The 25,932-nt window shown below is 59.8% G+C and overlaps 9 protein-coding genes across 9 annotated transcripts; 6 read left to right on the top strand and 3 right to left on the bottom strand.

Annotated features, from left to right (window-relative positions):
- Window positions 1-161: 161 nt before the first annotated feature.
- ACA1_172260 (uncharacterized protein) lies at window positions 162-786 on the top strand (the record flags this gene model as incomplete). The annotated part of the gene is made up of 2 exons (XM_004356488.1): window positions 162-474; window positions 602-786. 2 exons carry the CDS (start codon window positions 162-164, stop codon window positions 784-786), a joined length of 498 nt encoding a protein of 165 aa, XP_004356541.1.
- Window positions 787-934: 148 nt separating this feature from the next.
- On the top strand, window positions 935-5,020 carry ACA1_172250 (leucine rich repeat domain containing protein; the record flags this gene model as incomplete). The annotated part of the gene is made up of 12 exons (XM_004356487.1): window positions 935-1,079; window positions 1,206-1,553; window positions 1,620-1,792; window positions 1,902-2,004; window positions 2,088-2,251; window positions 2,319-2,421; window positions 2,552-2,679; window positions 2,783-2,948; window positions 3,036-3,179; window positions 3,267-4,149; window positions 4,284-4,766; window positions 4,861-5,020. 12 exons carry the CDS (start codon window positions 935-937, stop codon window positions 5,018-5,020), a joined length of 3,000 nt encoding a protein of 999 aa, XP_004356540.1.
- Window positions 5,021-5,085: 65 nt separating this feature from the next.
- ACA1_172240 (uncharacterized protein) lies at window positions 5,086-6,776 on the bottom strand (the record flags this gene model as incomplete). The annotated part of the gene is made up of 3 exons (XM_004356486.1): window positions 5,086-5,825; window positions 6,051-6,533; window positions 6,629-6,776. 3 exons carry the CDS (start codon window positions 6,774-6,776, stop codon window positions 5,086-5,088), a joined length of 1,371 nt encoding a protein of 456 aa, XP_004356539.1.
- Window positions 6,777-7,083: 307 nt separating this feature from the next.
- ACA1_172230 (serine/threonineprotein phosphatase 2a activator 1, putative) lies at window positions 7,084-8,540 on the bottom strand (the record flags this gene model as incomplete). Its single annotated transcript, XM_004356485.1, has 6 exons — window positions 7,084-7,254; window positions 7,334-7,434; window positions 7,610-7,720; window positions 7,780-8,011; window positions 8,110-8,235; window positions 8,322-8,540. 6 exons carry the CDS (start codon window positions 8,538-8,540, stop codon window positions 7,084-7,086), a joined length of 960 nt encoding a protein of 319 aa, XP_004356538.1.
- Window positions 8,541-8,664: 124 nt separating this feature from the next.
- On the top strand, window positions 8,665-9,492 carry ACA1_172220 (uncharacterized protein; the record flags this gene model as incomplete). The annotated part of the gene is made up of 4 exons (XM_004356484.1): window positions 8,665-8,799; window positions 8,884-9,181; window positions 9,257-9,352; window positions 9,440-9,492. 4 exons carry the CDS (start codon window positions 8,665-8,667, stop codon window positions 9,490-9,492), a joined length of 582 nt encoding a protein of 193 aa, XP_004356537.1.
- A 169-nt stretch (window positions 9,493-9,661) lies between these two features.
- Window positions 9,662-12,438, top strand: ACA1_172210 (uncharacterized protein; the record flags this gene model as incomplete). Its single annotated transcript, XM_004356483.1, has 12 exons — window positions 9,662-9,737; window positions 9,837-9,964; window positions 10,032-10,207; window positions 10,285-10,342; window positions 10,454-10,531; window positions 10,671-10,790; window positions 10,905-11,135; window positions 11,233-11,327; window positions 11,426-11,621; window positions 11,730-11,835; window positions 11,935-12,041; window positions 12,196-12,438. 12 exons carry the CDS (start codon window positions 9,662-9,664, stop codon window positions 12,436-12,438), a joined length of 1,614 nt encoding a protein of 537 aa, XP_004356536.1.
- An 828-nt stretch (window positions 12,439-13,266) lies between these two features.
- On the top strand, window positions 13,267-13,497 carry ACA1_172200 (uncharacterized protein; the record flags this gene model as incomplete). The annotated part of the gene is made up of 1 exon (XM_004356482.1): window positions 13,267-13,497. One exon carries the CDS (start codon window positions 13,267-13,269, stop codon window positions 13,495-13,497), a length of 231 nt encoding a protein of 76 aa, XP_004356535.1.
- A 778-nt stretch (window positions 13,498-14,275) lies between these two features.
- On the bottom strand, window positions 14,276-18,402 carry ACA1_172190 (formin domain containing protein; the record flags this gene model as incomplete). The annotated part of the gene is made up of 13 exons (XM_004356481.1): window positions 14,276-14,920; window positions 15,007-15,105; window positions 15,206-15,316; window positions 15,389-15,571; window positions 15,690-15,929; window positions 16,001-16,206; window positions 16,294-16,492; window positions 16,580-17,140; window positions 17,225-17,451; window positions 17,530-17,626; window positions 17,741-17,926; window positions 18,018-18,073; window positions 18,198-18,402. 13 exons carry the CDS (start codon window positions 18,400-18,402, stop codon window positions 14,276-14,278), a joined length of 3,015 nt encoding a protein of 1,004 aa, XP_004356534.1.
- Window positions 18,403-18,941: 539 nt separating this feature from the next.
- ACA1_172180 (RhoGAP domain containing protein) lies at window positions 18,942-25,727 on the top strand (the record flags this gene model as incomplete). The annotated part of the gene is made up of 21 exons (XM_004356480.1): window positions 18,942-19,011; window positions 19,078-19,133; window positions 19,219-19,321; window positions 19,473-19,527; window positions 19,634-19,751; window positions 19,838-20,010; window positions 20,094-20,136; window positions 20,209-20,326; window positions 20,411-20,479; window positions 20,564-21,111; window positions 21,191-23,292; window positions 23,385-23,632; window positions 23,728-23,860; window positions 23,969-24,068; window positions 24,153-24,429; window positions 24,559-24,797; window positions 24,906-24,993; window positions 25,061-25,214; window positions 25,295-25,363; window positions 25,467-25,514; window positions 25,655-25,727. The coding sequence occupies 21 exons, from the start codon at window positions 18,942-18,944 to the stop codon at window positions 25,725-25,727; spliced, it is 4,884 nt and encodes a 1,627-aa protein (XP_004356533.1).
- Between the last annotated feature and the right edge of the window lie 205 nt (window positions 25,728-25,932).

Genomic DNA, 25,932 nt, shown 5'->3' with positions numbered 1-25,932 from the left:
CGATGCCACATCACCTGCTGGCGCAGCCGCCCATCCCCGCTCCCGCCGCATTTCAGCCCCCGCCTACTGTCGACACCGCTGCAGCCACAACGCCAGGGAGTGCCATCGCGGTCGTTTCGGCGGAAGAGAGGCGGGCCAACGAGCTGCTGGCCCGACAGATGATGGCCCCGCAGCCTCGGCCTCTGCCTGGGCTAGCGGACGAAAGCGAAGCGGAGGAGGAGCAGAACGAGTATGCGCCGCTGTACTCGTTCGAGGGCCAGCCGCTGATCATGGCCAAGAAGACCGCGCCGGGCTACCCGGCCGTGATGACCAACGAGAAGGACGGCGCGCTGGTGGTGAAGATCTCCCTGTTCGGCCTGTCGGTCACGGTCCAACGCAACGGCCAGCTGATCTACGTGCGCTTGCGCGAGGCCGCCGAGGTCAAGAACGCGCTCTTCACCCTGCCACTCCTCCATCCCATGCCGACATCCAACGGTATCAGCCTCTTCATGCCCCATTAGAATGCGTGTGGCGTTGTGTCGTGTGTCAGTGGGTCGTGCGTGCGTGCTTGCAACGTGGGTCATTGCCGTTGGTTCTGATCACGCATGGTTTGTGTGCACAGGGAAACGAAGCAAGAAAGCGCAGAGCGGCGAGCGAGCGGTGTTGCTCGTAGCGGTGCCGCAAGGGTTCGACCAATCGAAGACCAAGTTCGAGGAGGGGCAGACGCTGCTCATCATCACCATGGTACGGCCCGCGCTCTCGACCCGACTGCTCACGGTGACCACCACCAAGACCGACCTCTTGTGAAGTGGGTTGGCTTTGCTGGTTTCTTTCTTCGCTAGCCAATCACACGCTTGCTGTAATCACACGGATTTTGGTGTACAAAATTGTGGCCACGAGGCGAGTGGCTCTCGTTTTCAATCATCAATCACGCACAACACAAGCCACTAAGGCCATGAAGGGCCGAAGGCGAGGTTGGATGGACTTCCTCGTCGTTCTGCTCCTCTTTGTCTTGGTCGACGCCTCCGCGACTTCAAGTCGTGAGCTTATGCGCTCGCTCCCGCGTCCGCATAAAGCTGCCCAAGGCTGCGACTGGTCTGGTACGCACTTCTTCGCCTTCCTCATTCCCATTTTTCGTTCTTTTTCTCTTTTCGCTCTTTTTTTTTTCACTTTCATTCTTTTTTCTAACTTGGTTGTAGAGGAGCAGGTGCGTGCGGTACTTGAAGACTTCTACAACGCCACAGGCGGACCGCACTGGACCGCCAAGTGCGCTTCGGGCGATGCGCCCGGCAGCCCTTCCTGCTGGCTCGGCCCAGGGCGCGTGTGTCAGTGGTATGGAGTTGATTGCACGGCGGACACGAGCGGCTCCCCGGAGACGATCTCCCTCCTCCTGCCCTCGAACAACCTGACTGGCCACCTGCCTGACTCGCTCGCCCGCCTGTGCTCCCTCAATTCGCTGGTACTGGAAGACAACTACATTCAAAGCGTGTCCGCCTTGGGCCAATACCCACTGCCCAACATCTGGGTCATCAACCTCGCCCGCAACAACATCTCAGCCCTACCACCACACTTCGGTAAGTACTGTGCCGTTGTGCGCGTGCGTGTTGTTGGTGTGGCTGGGCCTAACTGGTGGATGGCAGGTAACCTGACCAACCTACACGGGCTCGCACTCGGTTTGAATCCTCTGGGCGGTGGCTTTCCCGACTGGATGAAGAACCTCGCGAGTCTCTGGATACTCGATCTCACCGAGTGCGGCCTATCAGGCACTCTGCCTGACATCTTCGGTGGCAGCTTGCCCTTCCTGTTTCATCTCGTGCGTAGTCGACCCCGATTGCCCTGCGACTTGTGCTGTGTTTTGTTAGACTCAGCCACACGCACACACCGCACACACCGCACACACCGCACCGCACACGCACACACAGGGGCTGTCCAACAACAATCTCACAGGCAATCTGCCCGGCAATTGGAGTGGAATGTCGCAATTGGAGCACAACATCATCGACCTGAGCCGAAACCGGTTCACAGGTGTCCTGACTCCTGGCTCCTTCCGATCTACCCCTGCTCCGGTGGCGAAGCGCATCGATGCTGACGTGGCGCGTTATTGGCAGGACCCATTCCGCCGAGCATTTTCGGTCAAGCGCTCAGCGCGCTGGTCCTGCGGCACAACCAACTCTCCGGCTCCATTCCGGTAATCACGCGTGCCATCAACCTCCGCGTCTTTGATGCCGCTTACAACCGGTTCACTGGGCCGCTTCACCTGGTCGGCGACATGGTGCGTTCGCCCTGCCTTGTAGAGAGAAGGCCTCGATCGCACACTCTGACTCCGCGCCGCGGCGCAGGCGCTCTCTGCAACATTGATCGATGTCAGTCACAACGACTTGGAGGGGCCACTCTCGACCGCACTGGTCGAAGCATCTAATCTGGTCTATCTATCGATCGTCGGTACGCTCAGCTTTATTTATATTTATATTTTTATTGCTTTTCCTATCTCTGACCACAGGAGTCGTGTCGTGTCGTTGGTCGTGTGCGTGTGCGTGGCGTGCGTGGCGTCGGTGCGTGTGCGCGTTTACAGGTAATCTGAAGATGCGGATGGCGGGACCATTATTGCCCACGTGGCTGGAATTCGACCGAAGCACATTCAACAAGCCCAATGGCGACTCCTTCTTCTGCTACGGCCTCCGGCCCATAACCTACTTGCACGTACGCCGCGCACCCATCATTTTATTCATTCATATGTGGATACTATTGTTATTTGTGTTGCGCTGACGATTGGTGGGCTGCGTTCGGCCCAAAATCTGCATAGCTGGAGACGTCGCCCGAGTACCTCAACTACGAGCACTGCTTCTGCGCGCCCAACTACTACGGCTTGCCGCCCGATTACTGCCGGCCCTGCCCAGCGCACGGCAATTGCAGCTACGGGCACAACGCCATTTCGTGGAGTCGCGGCTATTACCCTATCTTCAACGACAGTTCGTTCCTATACTCCCGCACACGCACACGCCACGCACACACACGCACACACACGAAGCAAAAGCTGACGGGCGACTACTCTACAGGTGAGGTGCTGGCGGTGCTGCCGTGCACGGACACATTGCACGGTGCGGCGGGCTTGAGCGCGTGCAATCCCCACGGCAACTGCAGCGCCGAGCTGGGCTCCGCCTTCCTCCCAGCCTGTCAGCTGTGCGCTCCAGGCACCACCGGTACACCCATTCACTTCTTTTTCTTCACTTATACCAATCAAATATCTCCCCTGAATGAATGAATATGTCAAACAAAATATGTCGCAGGTCGACTATGTTCGCGTTGCTTGTGTTCGGTTGACACGGCGGCCGATGGCGAGTGCTTCTTCTCCAGCGACGGCCGCTGCGTGCGGTGCAACACGTCGACCACCATCGCCGCGGCCACCGTTCTCGGCGCCTGCCTGGCCGCCGCGCTCGTCGCCTGGGCCGCCCTCGCCTGTCGCTGGCCGCCGCTCTACCGACGCCTGCGCGCTGCCGTGTCCCTGGTGTCCGACTCCGGCACGCTCAAGATCACCGTCGTGTGGCTTCAGATCACGGCCGCGCTCAACACAGTCGCCGGCGGTTGGCCCCAGTGGGCGCTCGATCAGACCGGCATCAAGTGGGTCCGCGTCAGCAACCTGAGCACCAGCGGCACGGGCCTCGAGTGCGTGATCGGCCGCCTTGCCGACCCGCGCTGGAACCTGCTCGCCTACCTCCTCCTCCCCGTCGCCCTCTCCGCGCTCATCGTCGCCGCCGTCCTGTGCCGCATGGCCCTGACTCAGCTCCGTGGTTGGCGTTTCACTGCCGCGCCGTCGGCCTCGCGCTCGCCATCGTCCGCCTCCGATCAGCGCCTCGTCACCGACCCCGCCGCCCTGTCGCCTGTCAATCACAGTGATGATGATGATGATAATGATTATCATCAACAGGGAGACGAAGAGCGCAAGCAACTGCTGACGTTCGAGTCGATCAACGACGCTGCGCTGGAGTTGGAAGCGGCGGCGGAGGGTTGGCAGGCGAGTGCGTGGGAGTGGGGGCGGTACATGTGGCTGTGGATGGTCTACTTCCTCTACTTTGGCCTCACCAGCCGCACCCTCGAGGTCTTCTCGTGCGTCGAGGAGCCCGTCGAAGCCGAGCGCTTCATGGCCAGCCTCCCCTGGCTCCGATGCGTCCCGTACGCTACCCTCGTCTGTCGCGTTATGTGCGTGTGTGCGGTGGTGTGCATGCGTGTGCGTGTGCGTGTGCGTGTGCGTGTGCGTGTGCGTGTGCGTGTGCGTGTGCGTTGACTTGTCATGTGGATCTATGTAGGACCACGGAGTGGGGCACGCTGGTGTGGATGGGCACGGCGGGCGCGCTGGTCTACGTGCTTGGCATTCCGCTCCTGTTGGCCGTGCTCCTAATCGTCCACCGGCGCCGCGCCCAGGAGCCCGCCGTGCGGTACTGGCTGGGCCACCTCTACCGCTGCTACCGCCCGGCCATGCACTGGTACGAGACCGCCATCATCGCCCGACGGCTGGCCATCGCCGCCATCGTTGCCATGCTGCCGGCCGAGACCGCGCCCATGGCCCGGGTGACCACCGTCGTGCTGGTGCTACTCGCCGCGTTCGCCCTCCAGCGCGGCTTCCGGCCCTTCACGCGCCCGATCGACAACGCGCTAGAGGAGGCGGCCCTGGGCACCATCCTGCTCACCTTCATCGCCCAGACCGCCTGGCGCAACCAGGAGCAGTTCAGCTCCTTCTTCGCCACCGACTACTCGCTTGTCGAAAAGGCCCTCGGGCTAGACACCGCATGGTTCGTAGTCACGTGTGCGATTGTGTGTAGTGTGCGTGCGGTGATGTTGTGTGCGCGCAGTGGTGCGATCGGCGCTGATGTGGGCGACATGCAGGTACGCCACGGCGTTGTTGGTGTGTTTGATGGTGTGGCACGTGCTGTTCTTCGGCGCGCTGCTGGTGGTCATGGTGTGGCCGCTGTGCATCATCGTCGGCTCCGCCCTGCGCCGTCGCTGGCGCCTGCGCTTCGATGGAAGTTCCGAAGCCATCCAATAATTCATGTAAAAATAGATTTTGAATTGCGATCGCAAAGAAACATGTTGCAAACATGTTCGACATTTCTACAGCTCTTCTTGGTCGTGCGTGAGTGGCTCGCCGAACTGGACGGCGCCGGCAGCGTTGGCTTTCCTGCGCCGCCAGCCGATTATGAGGGCGCCCACGATGACCACGAGCACCAGCGCCACGGCCACGGGCACCGCCACCGCCACGCCCACGATCAGGCCCACGTTCGTGTCGCCGCCGCCGTCATCGTTCTGGCCCAGCACCACGCCCATTCCGATGCTTGGGTCGTACTCCAGCGAGCCCTCGAACGCCGGGAAGCTCAGCTCGAGCATGTACTCGCTCGAAGATGATTCTGATGATGATGGTGGTTGTACGATGATGTCATGCTCGATTGTCACAGCCTCGGCGCTGTTGTTGGCCAGCGCGAAGTCGAACAGCTCGACGCGGGCGTAGACCTTGAGGCCGGTCGACTGTTGGAGCAGCGGCAGCAGGTAGGTGGTCATCTGGGCCTGCGGCTGGCCCGGCTTGATCAGCACCCGGGCGTTGGGCACCGACTGGTAGGCGCCGGCGTTGAGGAAGCTCGACAGCCGGTAGCGCACGACGGTGGGTCCTGGGGCCGCCGCTGACGAGTTGAGGCGGACGGACCACTTGAGGTTGCCGGCGCCGATGGCAAACGCGAGGCCCGAGAAGTTGCCGCTGGCGGCGTCCCTGTGGAATGTGAACTCCTGGTCGAGCACCGTGGTGTTGTCCACCTGGGCAGAGTAGCTGTACGTCGCATTGACGTTGGTGCGGTTGAATCCTGAGTATGTAGGGTGGTAATGTCCACGTCAGCACTCACTCATCACTCATTGGTCAGTATTTTATACTATATATCGAAGATGCGGGCACGGACATATTGCCCAGTGCCACCTCGCTGAACTCAGCCGTCAGCTGCTTGCTGCGAACAGTATGGGAAGAGAAAAGAGCGAAAGCGGTGAGTCAACAAGCCTGCCTCACGACAAAACATAATTTAGGTCCGGCGTACCAGTGGCGAAAAGCGGTGCGGACATGTTGATGGCGGGCTGGGCCACGCCAAAGGCGGCCGTCACGTTGGTGGTCAGGGCCACGAAGCGGAGCGGTTGGGGCGAGACCGACGGCGAATAGGACACGTAGGCCGTGGGGGACGGCGATGGATTCACGCAGGTCTCGGCGCCCAGGCCCAGCACCCCGGTGCCCTGCTGCGCGAAATTGCTGCCATCGCTTGATGTGGACAGATCGACCATGACAAAGGGCATCAGAACGCCGGGTTGCGGACCCGACACGCCCACGATCAGGCTCTGGCCCCCGTCGGCGGTCACCTTGCGCAGGGTGATGAAGTAAACGGAGGGAACGAGATTGAGGGCTTCGGCCGCAGAGTAGTTGAAGGTATAGAAGGTGGTGCCGGCGACGATCGACCGCTGCCCGAAGTCCCACTGTGGCAGCCAAGTGCCGGCAAGCATAGAGATGCCCACGCCCACCACGAGCCCCGCTAGCGGTAATGCAGTATAGTTGTTACAAACAAGTTTTAACTCCGAATGATTGCGAGGTGGTGGGGAGCAGAAGAAGTAGAGTTGAACGACATACCGGAAGCATTAGAATTGAAGAGCTGGAAGGTCAGCGAGCGAATGCCCCAAGTGGTGGTGACGTTGATGCGTTGGGCGACAACAAGATCGGAAGTTAAGGGACCCAGCAGCGAGGAGTTACCCAAATTGGCAGGTGTTTCCCAGACCATGCTGGGGCAAGTGGCTGCCGTGACCGGCCTCAGCTGAGGCATTACGCCCAGCAGGCAGCATACCACCACCACCACTACCGGTGCAAGGCCCATACCTCTGCTGTGGCACATCACGGAGGGTGGTAGTGACACTTTGCCGAGCGGAAATGGCGGAGGAGGGGACAGACACTTCCTCGCTTTAATTAAATGTCCATGCTGTTGGGGACACATTGATATGTTGTCCCAACACCTCCCCAAAGAAGTGATAAAGTGTACCTAATGGGGAAAATAAGATTTTATTTGCAGAAATGTAAATAATGTTTATTTTTTATGCGTAGGGAAAGAGGGAGCCGAAGAGCATGTGCTGGAGGACGGGCAGCTTGGAGAGCACGTCCTGGTTGTACTTCATGAACATGCCCTTGTTAATCTTCTCCCACGACGCCGCCCCGCTGATGTTGTAGAGATCGGGCGAGTGCTCGAAGAACGGACCCTTCTTTACCTTTTTACGACACAACACGCAACACGAACCAACACTGAGTGATCTCAATAATAAAGAAGCTGGATGCGTGATAAGGTACCATGTGGATGTAGTGAATGCAGCCCAGGTAGAGGTACTCGTCGGCGTGGCGTGCCACCAGCTCCTTGTCCATGATCGAGCCCGGCTGGATATCCGGGTTGTCTGCATAGGCGCAGCCGCCACACAAGTGAGTACGCGTGCGGTGGTGCGTGTGTGGTGGCGTATGCTTGTGTGTGTGTGTGTGTGTGCGTGCGTGCGTGCGTGCGCGTGTGTGCGTAGTGCGTGTGTGGTGGGTGTGGGCGTGCGGAGGCTGAAAGGGGGAAAGCGCGGAGCTCACCGATGAGCTGGGCCGCGCCCCAGATGAAGGGCACGAACTGGTGGTCGTCGAGGCACCAGACGCCTCGCGAGCCCGCCGGCTCTTGCCCGTAGGTCTGCTGGACCTTACGCACTGCACGCACCTCGACCATGAGAAGAAGAAGGAAGAAGAAGGAAGAAGAAGAGGCGCACCGAGGGTGAGGTAGCGGGCAAAGACCCGGGTGACGAGAGCGGCGAGGTGCTCCTGCTGGACGAGCCCGAGGGCGTGGAGGCAGTACATCCAGATGATGAAGTGGAGTTCGTGCCCGGTCCCGTAGTCGATGCGCACCGCGTTGCCGAAGCTGTCGAGCAGGTAGGCCACCAGCTCCTGCGTCGCTCCCGCCTTTTCCTCGGGCAGGACCAGCTTGTGCAGCTCCTCCGCAGCCTTCATCATCATCATCACCATCATCAACATCATCATCAGCACCATCACCAGCTTCATCATGTAGAGAGACGGGGGGTAAAAAGAGGACTAAGTAGTACAGCGGCGAGCTTGGCGTGCCAGGTGCGGAAGGCCTTGTTGCCGAACCGCATCTCGCCGGTTTCGGGTGGCGTTTCATCTACCAGCTTGTCCACCTGCTCCAACAGCGCCAGGGCGCCCTCGACCGCCTATGATTATGATGGCCTCGAGGTGAGCCACCTGCGATTGATGTGGAAGATGCAAAAGTTTTCATTCATCCACGATGGAGCCGTACGGGGCAGAGGACAGCGGGAGCGGTGTTGGATTTCCGTAGTGTGGCCTTGTTGAGGGCGTGCAGCCATGTCTGCAGGAGCTTATACGTGGGGCTGGCCTGGAATCGCTGCACATCGGCTTGCGTTCCAATGCGCTTGCGGGGCACCACGCCCTGGTAGCCGGCACCCTGCGCCGCAGGCTGCTCTGTAGTCGGGACGGCAGAAGTGACCTCGCCTTCCATGTTCTGATCGATTTGTTTTAAAAGGATTTTAATCCTAACAAATTTCGCTTTATCCCATTTGAAACAGATTCAAAAAAAAAAAAAAAAGCCAACAACGGTAACTTGACACATGCTGAGCAACAAGATGTCGGTCTCTGAAGGGGAGGTGGCCGCACGGCACAAGAAGAGGAGCTCCGCCCAGGGCCGCGCCACCCTGCCCCTCACCCTCGAAAAACTCAAAGAGCTGCAGGCCGCCGCTTCTTCACATCCAAAGAAGAAGGTGCCGCTACATAGCCCCCCCCCCCAGTTTTTTCCTCCCCTCGCCTGTCCTTCGTTTCTTACGTTAGGCGGCTGTCTGCGGCAGACCCGGGTGGCGGTGGAGGGCGAGTACGAGGATGAGGGGAGCCTGGCCGAGGAGCTGTCGGAGGTGCTGTCGGCCGGGGAGGCCGCCCATGCGCGCGAGGCCGCGTGGCGCGTGGTGCCGCTCCTCGCATCCGGCGCGGGACCGCAGCAGCCGCAGCCGCGCGGCGAGGTGGTGCGCGCGCTGTTCGATCGCCTGCGGGCCGCCGCAGCTGGAGCACAGCAGCAGCAGGACTCGCCCGAGTTGCCGCTCCAGGACCTGCGCCACACGGCCCTCGCGCTCCTGCACTTTGCCCTCGGCGGTACCGCCAGCTTCAACCCACCACCCCGTGTGGCGCAGTTGGGTGTGGCGCCCAAACCTAACCCGCGGGCTGCAGGTGAGGCCGAAGCGGAGAGCCGGCAGCACCAGCACCAGGCGGACCCGCAGCGGCGGCAGCTTCAGCGCGCCCTCGCCACAAACCGCGTCCTCATGGGTACATACATGCCCCCACCTCACAGATGCAGATTGCACACCACATTCCCCGCGCGCCCTAACAAACTACTATCATCCATGCGGGCAGATGGCGGTGCGTACGAGGTCTACGTCGACTACTTTTGCGCAGCCCAGAGGTAGCCCCCACCTCGCTCCCCCGCATTTCGCAGGACCAGCTCACGAACGTTCGAATTGAATGGGGAATGGCGGCGGCGGCAGGGCGGTCGAGGCGGGACAGCCGCAGCAGGGGGAAGGCGCCGCGGGAGAGGGGGCGACATCGGCGCAGGGCGAAGCGTCGGCCGACGCGGATATGCGGGTGTATGCCAACCTGCTCCTGCTGCTCCTCATCTCCAACTCAGACCACCCCGACCTGCCCCTCCTTCTGGGTACCCTCCTCCCCGCGGTTTCCCTTCTTTTCTTGGGCGGCCTGCTGGCTCGTCCCTCTGGCCTCGGGCGGGCGAGCTGACATTCCGTGCGGCGCACAGTCGGCAACGGCCAGCCGCAGGGGCTGGTCTACGTGCTGTTCGACTGCCTCGTCGACTTTGGCGACCGCCGCCACCCTCACTACCCCATCAAGAAGGTGCTGGCACAGCTTCGCTTCAGTCACACGGATGTCCGCGGTGCTCAACGCATTGTGTGTCGTGCGCGTGTTGCGTGTGTCGTGTGCGGTGTGCGCACAGGTCTTGCTGCTGCTGTGGAAAAGCGTGTTGTATGGCTGGGGCGGCACTGCTGCGCTCGGCCGCAGAAAGGAGGAGGAGCGACGACGCCGCGGGCTGCCCCCGCTGGGACCCCTCGACGTCAAGAGCAGCCCCGCCCACTTGCAGGCCCTCCGCCAAAACGTCTCACAGTTCCGCAAGTGCGTGTGCACACCAGATCCCCGATCCCCCTCGCAATCTCGCCTCTTCCGCATGGCTCACTCGCTGTGTCCCACAGGTCCCACACCCGCTTGGCCATGCAGGCCTCGGTCTACTCGAGCGCGGGCATGCCTGCTGTGCGTTGGCCCCTTCTCGCCCCCTCTGAATCTCTTTAATATGTAAATTTATTTATATATTTATATTCACTCCCACATGGCGATCGCCTCACCTTCGTGATATCTGCATAGGCGCTGCGGGAGGCCCAGAGACTGGTGGAGCATGGGCTGAGCCCCTACTCTCACCCCGCCCACTTCCCCTTCGACTCCGTACGTCAGCCATCCCCTTATCCATTTATTCTTTACATTTTATTATTTGTTGGTTTGCTATTTGTCATTATTCCTATAATTTATTCTTTAGCATTTAGTATTTCGGGAAACTCTCACCCTCTCACCCCATCGTGTGCAGGACGACACCGCTGGAGGCCAAAGCGAAGACGGGATGGACGACGACCAGCCGCGGGGCCAGCGCCCCACGACCAGCAGCGTGGAAGCGTTCTACCGCGCCATGCTTCCCCGCTTCCGTAGGGTATCTTATCTGATCCACGACGCACACGACACGCGCACCACACAAACACGTAAGTGCGTTGCGCTTCTGACATTCCCCTCCCGCAAACACTCGCGCGTCGACCGCGGTGACCAGGTGTTCATCCACCTCCTCAACTTCCTGCTGGCGCTCGCCCCGTCCGACAAGCGCGGGGCGCCGCCGCCCTTCAACCTCTACGCCGAAATCGGCGACGCGGGGTCCGTCGCCCAGGCGGCCGAGCGGGCGCGTCACGAGGAGATCGTGGTCAAGGCCATCTCCGGCCTGCTCCTCCTTCTGCTCAAGCACACCCGCGCCAACCACCCCATCCAGGCCGCCTACCTACAATCCGTACGTAGTAGTTGTATTAGTACACAGCAATGAGTGGAATGTGAGCAATTGTCATTAATGAGGGTTGTGTTGTGGTCGTGTTGTTTGCAATTGCCAGTTGCTGGTGGAGGCCAAGATGATGCTGCTCATACTCAAGCTGATCAACCAGCCCGAGTCGCCGCTGCTCACCTCGCCCACCCTGCCCGCCATGGAGTACTACTCTGCCCCCATTCGCTGCCGGTCTTTTATATACTATATATATATATATATATCTTTTGCTGACGTGTCCTCACGTGGTGTCCGACACGCAGGTTGTTTGTCGCGGAGAGCGAGCAGCAGGCGCTGGTGGAGGAGGACTTCGGGGACGGCGGGTTGGACGGGAACGGCGCCGCGCTGCGCTATTCGAAACGCAAGTTCTTCGCGCTGGTCAATTTCCTGCGCGTCCTCCAAAAGCTGGCTAAGTATAACCACCACCGCTGCCTCCTTCTTATCAAGTTCTCGGCTCCGGTTTGTCCCCTTCCCTCCTGCTTTCTTTTCCGCGTGTGCGGTGCGGTGTGTGCGGTGGCGGTGGCGCGTGCGTGTGCGATTGTTCTGATTGGCGGCGGCAATCGACAGGCGATATTGAAGCGACTTCTGAGCTTTGAGAACCCGTGGATCCGCCTCTACGGGCTCAAGCTGATCAAGAACCTCACCAAGTTCCTCGGCCGCAAGTGGCGCACCAGTACTCATTCCATTCTCTTCTCTCTCTCTCTCTCTCCCCTCGCACAGGTGTGCTATGAAGGCAGTTGCTAACTTAGGGCGGTCGCGTGCAAACGAACAGGCAACATGAAGGTCATATCGGAGATCTACATGCACGTCCGGCCGCTCTACATGGACGACTGGCTCACGACCGCCTTCGTCGAGAACGACAGCAGCAGCGAGTTCGAGGTTTGGCTCCTCTGCCTTCTTTTAAAGATGACTGGCTGGGGTGGGCTTGCTGGTCTGACCAGGGTAGTGTGTGTTTCGTGTGTCGTGTGTGTGTCGTGTGTGTGTCGTGTGTGTGTTGTGTGTGTGAATGTGTGTGTGTGTGTGTCGCGTGCAGGAGGAGGAACGGCGGATGGAGCGGAAGGTGCGCGAGTGGAACGAAGTGCACTACCGACGACCGCTCAACGGCGGGGCGACGGCAGACGGCGGAGAGGGCGAGGGCGGGCTGATGGACGAGCAGCATTTGGCGGCCGAGTACGCCGCGGGCTGGCTCGAGGCCTACTTCCTGCATCACGCCCTCGTCGTGTCCAACGACCTCGCCGAAGACACCACCCCGGTGGATCCCGCCATACCAACATGAAGCAAACATGTACAACAATTTCAACGTTAAAAAAAATCCCAAGCCAAAACACCTGCGCCTGTTGTAGTGCTGTGGGCTACCCGGAAACCGTGCTGCATTTTGTGATTTTTGTCGTCGAGCTTCGTAGAGCAGAGTGGCGCAGTGGAAGCGTGGTGGGCCCATAACCCACAGGTCGATGGATCGAAACCATCCTCTGCTAATTCTTTTTCTCCTTTTTATTCTGGTTAGAAGTGCAGCACTGAGACAAGGGGCAGCAGTGCGACAAGTCCGTGCAGCACACTCGCCACCTGGCGGACCCATGGTGTCGTGGCGCGAGTCCCTGCCTACCCTGATCGGCCCAAGCGGTCCGGCGGGACGAGAGCATGTGGGCACACCGGGGTCGCGGTCTTATCTTCTGGTAACGGGCGTATAATTAATGAATAAGACCTAAGTGGCGGGAAAATACAAAGAAGAGCCACTCAGCGTCCCTTCCGGGCCGAAGTTTCGCCAGTTCCAGCTGAGCTTGCTATCTCGGCGTTTCCCCTTCCTGTCAGTTGCCTTTGCCCATCGGAGAGCCAACTACCGTGCCAGAAACCACCACTTCCGGACGAGTGCCTCGAGGCCCTGCGAAGCTCCTGCGCATAACCCGGTCCCTCAAACTCCGACATTTGGCCTGTCGACATTTTCCGGAGCGTTGTAGCGGAGTGGCCATTGGCTGGCCCTCCTCATAAAGGTCAGGTCCTCCGGCCCCGTTTTCTTCTTCACTGCTCTCTTAGTCGCACACACCACTCTTACCACCTCGACCGCACCGGTTAGATACCCTCAACACCCCACTCCTCTTCATCAACAATGTCGCGCGTGTTCTTCATCCAACTGGTGGCCGTCATCGTGGCCCTCCTCTTCGCCTTCGCCGTCTTCGCCGACGCTCAGGCCACCCCCACGCCCTCGGCTTCCGCCTCGGCCCTGCCTTCCCCCGTGGCTTCCGCCTCGCCCTCGCGCTCGCCCAAGGCCTCCGTGGCGCCCTCGTCGGCCTCGTCGCTCAACGGCTTCCTCCTCGAGGCCCTCTCCTTCCTCTTCTAAGAACCTTCTCTATGTCAAACTAAATACTCTAATTTATAACTCATATTTATTTATTCGCAACTTCAAAACTACAAATGTCCCCTACGAGCCCGCGGGCTTCTCAATAAAAGCAGCGCACTGTCAAGCTGAGCGCATTTGTAACCTCCACTATCATCAGCCCAACTTTCAATATTTTAAGCCTCAGCGGAGAGTAACGAAACGCACAGGGGGTGGGCAGGCCGCGGGGGCAGGAGAGAGAGTGGTGCCAACGCCACTGGCGCCCGGAAGCGGGGAGTGCCTCGTGCAAGCCGGCGCGGCAAGAGCGAGGCGCCAGCCCGCTCCACTGAAGTGGCTAGTTTATCTCCGTCTGGGTACTCACGGCGCGAGGCCGCAGCGTCCGTTGATACGATCATGATTGCCTCCTGTGCGTCCTTTTAGCCAGCGCATGGACCGGAGAAGGCGGCCAGCCGTTTCGGCACAAACCCGGGCGTATCGCCGGCACCCGAGAACTCCGGTGGCGCAAGTGCCTGTCCACGTAACCGACCACGTAACCGTTGCCACAAAAGCATGGGAGTGCCCTCCGCCGGAGGAGGCATAGGCTGGCGAGGGCACCTCCGCGGCCTTAGGGATGCGGGAGGGCGAAGCTGTGGTTGGCGGCGAGGCGGAGGGCGAGGGAGTGCCTTCCTGCTGAGCGCCGGCCAAGACGGCGAAGAGGAGGAGTACAATGACAGCCCCTGCACTTGGATTCAAGTTATTATGTATTTATCATTTGGAAGTTTCATGGACACAGAAAGCTTGCTCAATCATCCGCATCTTCGTTGGCATCATCGTCGTAGAGCGAGATCTCCTCCGTTGAATCGTTCATCTCGGGCAGACTGGCAAACTCCTCTTCGGCCTCTTCCTCGTCCTCCGACACAGCCTCTTCCACCGAGAGCGCGACCTTGACCACCTCTTCTTCCTCTTCTTCCTTTTCCGTTTCTTCCGCCTCCTCTGCAGGTTCCTCCTGAGCCTCCGCTTCGGCCTCCTCGGCCTGGTCCAGGCCGCTGTCGTCCGTGCCAGCTTCCGCCGCCCCACCAGCATCATCTTCCTCCTTATCATCTTCCTCTTCCTTTTCATCTTCATCATCTCTCTCGTTGCCATTCTCCTCCTCGCCGACGTCGCTGTTGTCAGCGCTCTCGCGCTGTTGCTGCTTCGCCTCCTCTTCCTCTTCGAGTTGCTGCTGCTGCTGCTGTCGCCTCCTCTCTTCCTCTTCCTCCGCTTCCTGCTGCTTCTGCCGGGCGCGCTCCTCCTTGGCCAGCCGGGCGCGCTCCTCCTTCTCCTTGCGCAGGCGCTCCTGCTCGGCCCGCGCCCGCCGCTTGATGCCCTCCGTCCGGGCGTTGTTGAACTGCTGCACGAAGGTGTGCAGGATGCCAAAGAACTGCTGCGGCGCCATCTTCTCCCCGTCCTACCAACGCACACACCGCACACGCGCATTAGCACCACACACGACACGACACACGACACGCATGACACACAGGGAGAAATGCGTACCTCGCCGTAGAAGAGGGCGAGCTCCTTCCATTTGGCGGTGGCCTCGTCCATGGCGTCGCTCACCTCCTTCACCTTCACCGAGGCCTCGTCGTGCAGCGCCTATGCCACCCAGTCCAGAGCCCCAAGGCGGCGCAGACGTCAGCGAGAGCCCAAAGAAGAGCGAATGAGCGAAAGAGAAAGAAAAAAGAGGAGCGCTTACGGTGACAACTTCGCCGTAGGACTCAAACATGCGCCGCTTCTGCTCGGCCGCCTCGGTGCTGGTGGTGGCCAGCTGCTGCTGCAGCGACACGATCTTGAGTTCGTGTTGCATCTGTTCGAAATGGAGTGTCAGTTACCGCGTGCGCCGTGTTGTGTGTCGTGCGGTGTGCGTGTTATCGCGAACCTGTGTGAGGTGAGCCCGCATCTTGGCGAGCTCGGAGGTGAGGTGGTCCATTTGGACCTTGGCCGCGGCCTCAACGTGTGGGATATCCTCGGAAAAGGTGATGAGGTCCACCATCTTCTCCTCGATCTCCTTGACCAGGTAGTCGAGCGTCGTCGAGTTGTCTTTGCCCTTCGTGTCCGTAAGCTAACCAACCGATCGGTCGAGTCAGCTTTATCAATTCATCGCGCGCGCATCCAAAGGTATTGCGCACGCACCACCGCACACGACACACGACACACGACGCGCGCGCGGATGTACGCACCTTCATGAGTGACTCGATGCGGAAGCCATCGGAGATGAAGAGGTACGAGTCCCGGTTTAGCACTTGGCCGATGATCAGCACGGCCTTGAGGAGCACGGGGAGACGCTTGCTGGACTTGACCTCCTCGCACGCGGCCGCCAGCGCGGCGAGCGACTTGCGCAGTTCGGCGACGGAGGGCTCCAGCTGCAGCTTCCACTGGAACATCTCCAGTCGCTTCTCGAGCCGCGGGATCTCGATCATCTGTTGTCGCCAAGTGAGTGACAATGCGTGCGTGTGTCGTGTCGTGTCGTGTCGTCGTGTGCAGGGAGTACCGTGAAAATGAAGCGCTCGACCTTGCCCAGCGGAAGGGCGGGGTCCATCTTCTCCCGGAAGGCGCGGAGGGCGCGCACCTCGTCGTCCTTAGGGGTGATGTAGAGGAGCGCGTTGACGTTCTCGCTAGTGAGCACCGTGTCGTCCATCGCGAGGATAGCGCTCTTGATCTCCTCCTCACTAATCTTGAACCGCGACAAAAGAATAGCTGCGCTCACATTGTGTGCGTGTGCGGTGTGTGGCGTGTGTTGTGTGAGACTTTCGTTTCTGAGCATTGTCAAGGCGGTGGGCGTACCGATGTTGTTGAGGCGGGGCAGGGTGAGGATGGCGACCAGGGGCGACTGGTTGGCCTCCTTGCCCGACCGGGGCGTGAACTTGTTGGTCTTCTTGTCGGGCGACACCGAAAAGAGCGACTCCAGCCGACTAACATCCACGTTGATCGAAGGGCTGCTCAGCACCTCCTGCGAACACCACACTGTCTGCTGCAGCTTGTCCTGTTCACGCACGGCACGACACACGACGACACCGCACACACAGTCAGTCTTGCGTATGAAGGTGTGCCTTGTTAATTGCGGCGGTACCTTGGGAATGACGCTCCAGTAGAGCGAGCGCATCTTCTTGCGGGGCGTCGGCGTGGTAAAGTCACCGTTGGCCTGGAGGCTCAGCCCGCGCTTGGCACCGAGCCTAAGGCCGCCGGGCGGGGGCGGCGCGAGCGGGGTGGCGAATGGGGGCGGGGGCGGCATGGGCGCGCCGGGAGGCGGCGGAGGCGGCGGCGCGCCGCCCGACGAGGCCATGATTTCCTCCTTCTCCTTGTCCGAGAACAGTGCGGCGCCCATGCTCTTACGCCGGTTGTTGGCCTTGCGTGCGGGCGAGCGACGCAGGGGCGAAGCCGGCGGCGACACCGACGAAGCCGACGGGCGCGCCGAGAAGAAGTAGCTGAAGATGCTGAAGCCGCCGCGCTTGGGCTTGTCGTCGGTGCTCGCGGTCGGCTTCTTGCCCTTGGCGGCGGTCGCGGTGGACGACTTGTGGAGGCCGGAGGCGGCCATCGACGTGCGGCGCTTGACGGGCGACCGACCGCCATTGCGGCCCTTGCCGCGGGGGAACGGAACGGCCAGGTTCTGCAGGTTCTCCTTGTCGGCGTCCTATACGCGAGAGCGGTCGCGGTAAGCATTAATATCGCCAACCGCACACACACGCACGCGCACGCGTACGGGGAGTACACATACCACGAGGGGCGTGCGCTTCTTGCACTTGATGGCTTCGATTTTGCCGGTCTTGATCTCCTGGCTCCGCACGACGAGCATCTCCCTGCGTCGCTTGTAGTGAATGTAGATCTCGCCCTGCGAGATACGCTTGAACTTGAGCAGGCCGTCCGTGTAGGCCACCATGTAGGCGATGCCGATCCTGATCTTGTCAAAGCTGTGCACGCGCAGGCACTTATCCGAGGGACCATCTGTACGCATTGCCATCAACAATCAGCTTCTTGAGTGTGTGCGTGTGTGCGGTGCCAGAGACTCGAAAAAAATCATACCACGGTTGTAGTGGGCCAGCGGGATGCCGTTCTCAAACTTCATCTGGCTGAGCGCCTCGAGGGCGATGACGCCGGTGCTCCTGTCAAAGTAGCCCCTCTGCGTGTGCCACGTATATAGTGAAGAGTCCCGCGTCGCGGTAAGTTCCTGTGCGGCCGTGCCATCGCTCGCAGTCGCACACGGTGTGTGCCATAGCGGCGTAGAGGCGCGTACCAAGGTGGCAAGGTACTTGCCTCGGGCGGGCGAGGCGCAGCCCGGCGGCAGCCTCTCGAGCAGCATGCGGATCTTGCCTCCGATGAGGAGCTCGTCGCGAGAGAGGCGGCGGATGGGGATGCTGTTCTCCGTGCGGTAGCCGCAGCCCACCTCCAGCTTCTCCAGGCCGTTCACCTCTTCCCATTGCTGTGACCACAGTGCACAAACGACGCCAAGTGTTATTGCAGAACGCGACACACACGCACTAGATGACGAGAGAAGAGGAGTTGCATCGTACCTCGCTGTTGTCTTTCTTGACGAGGCCCTTGAATCGCGCGTACGAGGTGAGCACCACTGATTATTGAGCAGAGACGGGTTTAATCTCAACAAAAATCCGAGATGAAGCACCTAACTGATGGAGGGTGAACAGAAAGAGAGGAAACACAGCTGCGCACGGAAGAAAGATGAAGAATCGTACGTGCTTCGGAAACGAGGTCGAGATCGCTGAATCGGAAGCCATCTTCGGGCTTGGGTAGTGAAGAGTCGATGGAGGCAGTAGAAGAGGGTTCAGTGGTTTTGAGCTTCTCATCTTGAACGGTCGTCGCCGAAGACACGGCCTGAAGGTCGATGAGGTCGAATTCAGCGAGATCGAGCGCCTCCATCGGCGGCAGAGGCGACGCCATCGTTTGTAGGTTTTCATGCGTTCGAATCAATGGAGTCTCCATCTGGCGAGTGCGGCATGGCCACGTTGAGTGTGTTACAAGCATGGAAGATGAGAGGTATGAAGATGGCAAGGGTACCTTGAAACAAAATCAAAAGTCACAACAAACACAAATACACGCACAGACAAACAGAAGACTCTCGGTTCTCCAAGAACACGACGTCCTTATGAAAATGGATGAAAGAACAGTAGGATAGATGAACAGTGAAACAGTAGAGGAAGAAACACCTGGCGCCACTTGCAAGCCAAAAAAATCGAACGCTAACTTTTGGCGCGAAACCGCAACGGCTGGTGAAAAAAATCCTAAAAACAAAATAAAAGGATATTTTTGATGTTAATAAAACGGAGTATTAGCATGGATTTAATACAGCTTGTCGCTTTGGTTGGACATTGCTGGTTGGATAGAACTGTGTTGTTGGGCGTACGTGGAGGCCGTTGAACAACGTGCGACAGATTGAAAAAAAATCATCCCCAATTGCGTAGCACAGGTTGCCAGCAGGGATGAAGAAGGCGGCGCCGTCGGCCCCTGTCGGGTCGCTCGCCACCTCTCCTAGCACCCTTGTCGTAGGAGGTACTGATTTATTGACTTCATTCGTGAGATTTTTTAACCAATCTTATCCATCCAACCCATCCGCAGGAACCGATGACGACCTGAGCGTCACCATCAAGCTCGACGAGAAGAAGCTGAAAGCGGTCCGCCCCCAAGATGAAAAACGTGATTTTATAAGATTTTTATTTGACTTATTGTTTCCTTTTCTTTTGTGTGTTCAACACGCAGGTGCCCCCGGAGTGGGTCACCCGGTGGGTCGAGGATGGAGCCTTTGCCGCCAGCGTGCGCGTGCTGTCCCTCCGCAACAATCAGCTCAGGCAGCTTCCTCCCGGTACGACACTTTCTCTCTCTTCCCTACTTCTTGTCTGTCGCTTTCGTTCTTTCTCCTTTTTTCCGCTTTCGTTCTTCGTTCATGTGTTACCGAAGCGAGGAGAGAGAGAGAGAAGAGAGCGAGGGACTGACGCGTGGTTTGGTGTGAACAGAAATCGGATACCTCAAGAACCTGGAGGCGCTGCACCTCGACAACAATCAGTTGACGTACGACGCTCAGTGCTGGCCCCCTTATTGCACGCGTTCAGCTTATGCTGTCGCCCACGTGAGCTCACTTGCAATGGGGCGGCGGCGGCGGCGGTGACTGTCACAGTGCATGGCCCGAGGAGATGGCCAGCCTGCGCAAGCTGAAGATGCTCACGTTCGAGGGCAACGACCAACTCAAAGAGCTTCCCTTTTTCGACCAGTTTCCCGAACTCAGATCTCTCAAGGTTCGTCAAGGCGCACTCAACACACGACCGCACACATCGCACACGCACGCGCACACGCCTAACATAGATACCTCTCGCTCGACCAGGTGACGCGCCGAGTCAACTACCGCATCCCCATCAAGGTGGCCGCGGGCGGTGGCGATGCCATATTGGACTACCTCCGCACCATCCGGGTGCTCTCCGAACGCCTTGCACCTCAGAAGCTCGTCGTGTCGTTTGACCCCAAGGCGCACTGGATTCCCGACAAGGACGCTCCGGGGTACAACCACCATACCCGCTCTCACGTTATGACAGTCCTTTTTTTTTGTGCTGCCCATTCACCCTCTGTGTCCCCACGCACAGGTGCGCTGAGTGCAAAGTCAGATTCTCGGTGTTCACTTGGCGGGTACGGAGCTGTGATGTGTGTGTGTGTGTGTGTGTGTGTGTGTGTGTGCTTTGTGGCCAGCGCCAAAGTTAGCTTACGTCTGCCTACTATTACCAGTACCACTGCGACTTGTGCGGAAAAAACTTTTGCTTCAAGGAGCTGAGTCCTCAGAAGATGCCCATCCCCTACCTCTCCCTCTCTCCCGCCGAGGGTAACGCCTCCCTTCCCCCGTTCTCCCATCGAGTGGTTCATCAACGCATCTTGGTGCCTCCTCTAATCAACGCCGTGCGTGTAGTTTGCACGGATTGCCATCGATGCCTGGCACAAACCGCATCTGCGTTCTCGTCATCAAACGTGAACAGAGGTACGCATGTCTGGCATGCGCGCGTATGTCGTGTCGTGTCGTGTCGTGTCGTGTTGGTGTAGCTGACTCGTCGTATGGGTCCAGTGCGCATTCCTCCGCACACAAGCGATGAGACACTCGCGGTGTCGGACAGCGGCAAGAGGAGGAGCAGGCCGACAACGCCTCGCACCGCCGAAGCGCAGCAGCCCGTGAACGGCCACGAACTCCGGAAGCGCGAAAGCGAAGGCGGACAGCTGAGCCCGCGCCAGGCCGGAGACGACCCGAAGGGCAAGGAGAAGGAAGGCACCACTGACGACGAAGACGACGATGAGACCAGCTCCGACGATGCCGAGGTGGACCCTCGGAAGCTGCTCGAGAAGTGGAAGATCCAATCACTCGCCAAGCTGAGGGAGGAGACCAAGCGCGGGATCGAGCTGATGAAGAAGGAGATCACCGAGGCCAAGGACAGGGAACTGCGCGAGCTGCGCAGGGAGACCGACATCCTGCGTGCAGAGCTGGTGGCCGAAAAGCGCCGCAAGGACCGCGGCAAACAGAGGGAGAAGATCGACCGCGAGGTCCAACTCCAGACCGAACTCGCCAAGAAGAAGGACGAAGTCGCCGCCCTCCAGGACAAGCTCTCCAAAGCCAACAAGGTACCGTCGTGTGTCGTGCGTGTGTCGTGTGTCGCGTGTTAGAAGCGTGGCAAATGCTAATTCATTGCGTCATGAGAAGGGAAGAGAGCAGCTGCAAAGCAAGCTCCGCAACATTCGGGAGAGCACCAAGTCGATGGCCGATCTCCGGCGCGACTCGCGACGCGACGCGGTAGCCGGCACAGGCGACGTGCAGGAGGTTAGCAGGCGTGAGGAGTTGGAGGCCCGCGAGAAGGAGGTCGCCGAGCGCGAGCGCGAGCTAAAGGAGCGCGGCGAACAGCTCGAGCGCGCCCGCGCCGAGCGCGAGGCGGAAGTACTCGAGAAGGCCGAGATCAGCAGTCGCATTACCGAGCTGGCCAAGATGGTCGAAGACGAGCGCGCCAAGAGCGAGCGCATCGAAGCCGAGTGGTCGCTCGCGCGTGACTCCGAGCGGGTGCGCCGCGAGCAGGAAGCTAAGCTCAACTCCGAGCTGCAGGAAAGGGCGGAGCTCGAGCAGAGAGAGCGCGCAAAGAGCGAAGAGAGGCTGCAGGCGCTCGCGCAGCAGCTCGACGCCGCGCAAAGAGAGAAGCGCGAACTGGAGCACGCGATCCGGGCGGAGCTGAACGCGAAGGCGGCCGAGAGGGAAAGCGAAGTCAAGAGCGAAAGCGAAGCTAAGGAGCGCGAGTGGCAGCGGAGGGAGAGCGAAGCCGCGCGCAAGATCGATGAGGAGGCGCGGCTGAGGCAGGAAGCCCTCCAAAAGTTGGCGAGTGTCGAGCGCGAGCTGGCCGAGGCCAAGGCGCAGCGGGGCGAGGAGGAGGGGGAGCAGATGCGACAGCTTCGCGAGAGGATAGCGCAACTGCAGGCGGAGCTCGAGCAGGAAAGGGCGCAGGTCGCGAAGGCGACGAAGGCCCTCGAGGCCCAGCTGGCGCAGGCAGCCGGCGCGCTAACCCAGGCAAAGAACGAAAGCGACGAAAGAGAGAAGCGCATCTCTTCGCTTCTTGCGGCGGAGAAGGAGCGCGAGACAGCAAAGAGCGAAAGCGAAGCCGCGAGACGCCAAGCCGAAGAAAGAAGCGCTGAGGTCGAGCGTAGGAGCCAGGAGGAGAAGCGCGAATGGATGCGCAGGGAGGACGAGCTGCGCGCGGCGCTGGCCGAAGAGCGAAAGCGAAAGGACGACGCGCTGGAGACGATCGAATCGATGACGATGGATCTCGACAGCGCGCGCCGCGACAGTCAATCGATCGCTCAGCGCCTGACCGAAGAGAAGAGGGCGGCTCTCGTCGAGGAGTCAGCCAAGGCGCACGCGCTGCAGGCCACCGTCGACCAGCTGCAGGGCCAGCTCAACGAGGCCAGGAGCCACGGCGCGAGCGCGACATCAGCGATCGAGGCCCGGCTCGCCGCCCAAGCCCAGGCGCTGGCCGCGGCCCAGGCCGAAGCCGACCAGAAGGCCCGCCGAGCCACGGAGCTCGAGGCGGAGGTAGGCCGGCTGCGGGCCAAGAGCGAAAGCGACAAGAGTGAAAGCGAAGAAAGAGCGAAGAGTGCGGCGCGCGAGCACGACGCGGAGAAAGCGAAGAGCGCCGACCTGCAGGCCAAGCTGGCCGCGCTCGAGAAGGAGCTCGAACAGAGTCGCGCCCAGGAGGCGCAGAAGCAGGCATCCGTCGACGCCGTGGGCCAGAAGCTGGCGGCGCTGCAGAGCGAACTGCTCGCCAAGGAGCAAGCGGTGGTCGAAGCCCGTGAGAAGCAGGAGCTGCTGGTCGCTGAGCTGAAGCGCGCGCAAAGCGAGGCAGCCGACCATGACAAGAAGGTCGTTGAGCTGCGGGAATCGCTCGACGCGGCGACCTGCAGGGCTGGCCAGCGCGGCGAGCTCGAGGAGCAGGAGACAGCTAAGGCACAGGCAGAGCTGATCGAGGCCAGGCGCGCGGTCGAGCGCGCCGAGCAGCTGTTGAGTCAGGAGCGCGAGCAGCGCGCACGATTCGAGCACGAGCTCGAGATCGCCGCGCAGAAGTTGAAGGCGACGTGCGAGCAGCGACGGCGTGAGAGCGAGAGCAGCAGCGACGCCTTGGAGGCTTCGGTCTCGGTCGTGGCAGCGGAGGAGCTCGCCGAGCTGCAGCACAAGATCGGCAACCTCGAAACGCTGCTCGAAGCAATGCGCGACGAGGTCAAGCGCGCCCACGAAGCCGAGGAGGAGGCCGACAGGTTCAAGGAATCGTACGATTTCCCTCTCCATACGTGTGTGCGATCGTGTGCGTGTGTGTGCGATCGTGTATCGCCGATGCCTGATCGATGTGGGTGTCCGTCAGAAACGAGCAAGAGCTGCACGAGCTGCGGGAGCTGGTCAAGGAGAAGGACAACCAGCTGCGCCGGACCAGGCAGCGCATGAACAACCGCGTCTCGCAGCTCATCCTCGGCATGGAGGAGGGCGAGGGCCTCGAGGCCCTTCGTCAGCAGCTCGACGAGAAGGAGAAGGAGCTGGAGGAGGCCAAGGCCAAGGCCGTCGAGGAGGGCCGCATCCAGCTGGCCAAGGTCATGAAGCTTGTCGAAGACAAAGGTCCCCCCCCATCGCTTCGTCTTCGCTCTTCCTCCCCCGGCCCAGTGTCGCTTTCGTTCTTTTGGTCCTAATTTCGCTTGTATGGGGAAAAACAGCCAAGGAGATGAAGAAGATGAAGAAGCAGCTCAAGGAGGTGAAGAAGAAGAGCAAGACGAGCGAGATCGAGCTGGAGAAGGCCCAAGCCAAGATCCTCCTGTACGAGGAACAGCTCCAGCACGAGAAGAATGGGTACACTCCCTCTGCTGTGCTCTCCAACAAACCACCGACCAAAACTCTTTGCGACGTACGTTGAGCGCTGACATATGGCCGGCGTGGTGTGGTGTGGTGTGGCCACAGTCTCCTGGGGAAGGAAAAGATGAGCTTGATTTCCAAGATCGAGCAGCTCAAGACGCACGAGCTGCAACTCATGGAAGAACTCTCCAACATGCAGTCCAGGGTTTGTCCCTGTCCCTTGCGTGTGTGTGTCGTGCGTGTCGTGCGTGTGTGTGTGCGGGTGCGTGTTCTGACTTTGGGGCGACAGAAACGAGCGCCGTCGTTCTCGGCGCTGCCGCTGTTGAAGGGCACGACCAAGGCCAAGCTCCTGGGCTCCCTCTCGGCCATGCCCGCCGAAGACGCCGAGCAGCTGAAGAAAGAAAAGAAGGAACTCAAGGAAAAGGAGAGGAAGGAAAAGGAGGACAAGAAGGAGAGGAAACGCAAGGAAAAAGAAAAGGAAAAGATGCAGGCCGGCAAGGACCCCAAGGCCATCACCCCGCGCGGCCTCGGCAAGAAGGGCGACAAGAAGCTTCCTCAGAATCCTGGTACCCACACACACACACACACACAACACACAACACACAACACACGACACACGACACACGACACACACGACACACACGACACACACCGCACACGACACGCACAAATTAACAGATGTGATGGGTGCGCAGTGTTTGGAGTATCGCTGGAGGAGATCCATCAGAAGGATCCGTCGCGCACCGTGCCACGGGTGGTTGAGCGGCTGGTGCAGTATCTCGAGGAACATGAGGTGTTTGAGACCGAGGGCATCTTCCGCAAGTCCGGGCGCAATCTCTCGATCGATGCCCTCCGCAAGGAATTCGACTTTGCGGGCCAGGGCAAGGAAGACGACGTCAGCCTCGTCGACGACGAAAACGTCGGCATTCACGAGGTGCGCACATGGGCTGACTGGTCTGACGGTGACGTGAAACTGGAAATGTCGTTTTCGTTCTTTCGCTCATTTTCGCTTTCGTTTTCGCTCTTCCCCCCCTTGTGGCAGGTCGCGGGCACGCTGAAGTTGTTCCTGCAAATGCTCCCCGAGCCTCCGCTTTCCTACCAACTCTACAACTCGTACATCGCTCTTCAAGGTAACGCACCCGCGCACACCACCGTACACGCACGCGTACGCACGCGCCTCACATAACGAATGTGCAGACACGTTTGAGAGCTTGCGGCGAGAGAAGACCGAGCAGGAAGAGGAGGTGTGTCGCGAGGAGTACCTCGCCTCGCTGGTGGCCCTGCTCAAGCAGCTGCCCAAAGCCAACCTCGACCTCCTCTTCTACATCCTCAAGTTCTGCAACAAGCTCAGGTACCCTCACGTGCCCACCGCTCACCACCCACCACCCAGCCCCAGAGCGCCAAGACTAACCATGCGCACCCAACAAACAGCAAATCGGCCGAGCAGACCAAGATGACATCGCACAATCTGTCGCTCATCTTCTCCCCGTCGCTCTGCAGGTGCCCCCTCATCTTTGTCTCCTCCTGTGATCCAGTCTGACAACTCAACTCAACTCAACCCGTTCCCTCCCTCTCTATTCTCTATTTTCTTTCACCGTGACAGCCCCGAGGTGCCCGACATCACCTACCAGACTCAGATGCCCAAGCTCGGGTACTGCTGGGTGTCGTGCGTGTCGTGTCGTGTCGTGTTGCGTGTCGTGCGTGTCGTGTCGTGTTTGTGTGTGTGTGTGTCGTGCTGTTTACACTGGTGGGGGAAAATGACTCAATGTTTGTACCATTTTTGATCCGCAGGGGGATGGTGAAGACGATGATGGACGAGGTGTTCGCCATTGAGGCCGCCGTGTGCAGCACCAGCTCCCACTGATGGATCAGACCACTTTGCATGCGTCCACCTTTATTTATTATTTATTTATTTATTTTTAATCTGATGTATTTCTAAATGATTTGATAAGCCATTTTGTCAGAGTTATTGTTTTGTGCTGGGGTCGTGTGCGTGTCGTGCGCGTGCCGTGTGCGGCGACAAAAAATAGTCTGTTGTTCAGTGCACGGCGAGTTCAGGCAAAAAGCAA

Source organism: Acanthamoeba castellanii (assembly GCF_000313135.1).
Source record: "Acanthamoeba castellanii str. Neff unplaced genomic scaffold scf7180000084741, whole genome shotgun sequence".
Lineage (NCBI taxonomy): Eukaryota > Discosea > Longamoebia > Acanthamoebidae > Acanthamoeba > Acanthamoeba castellanii.
Note: the sequence above shows the minus strand (reverse complement) of the source record. Positions and strands in the feature narration are given on the sequence as shown.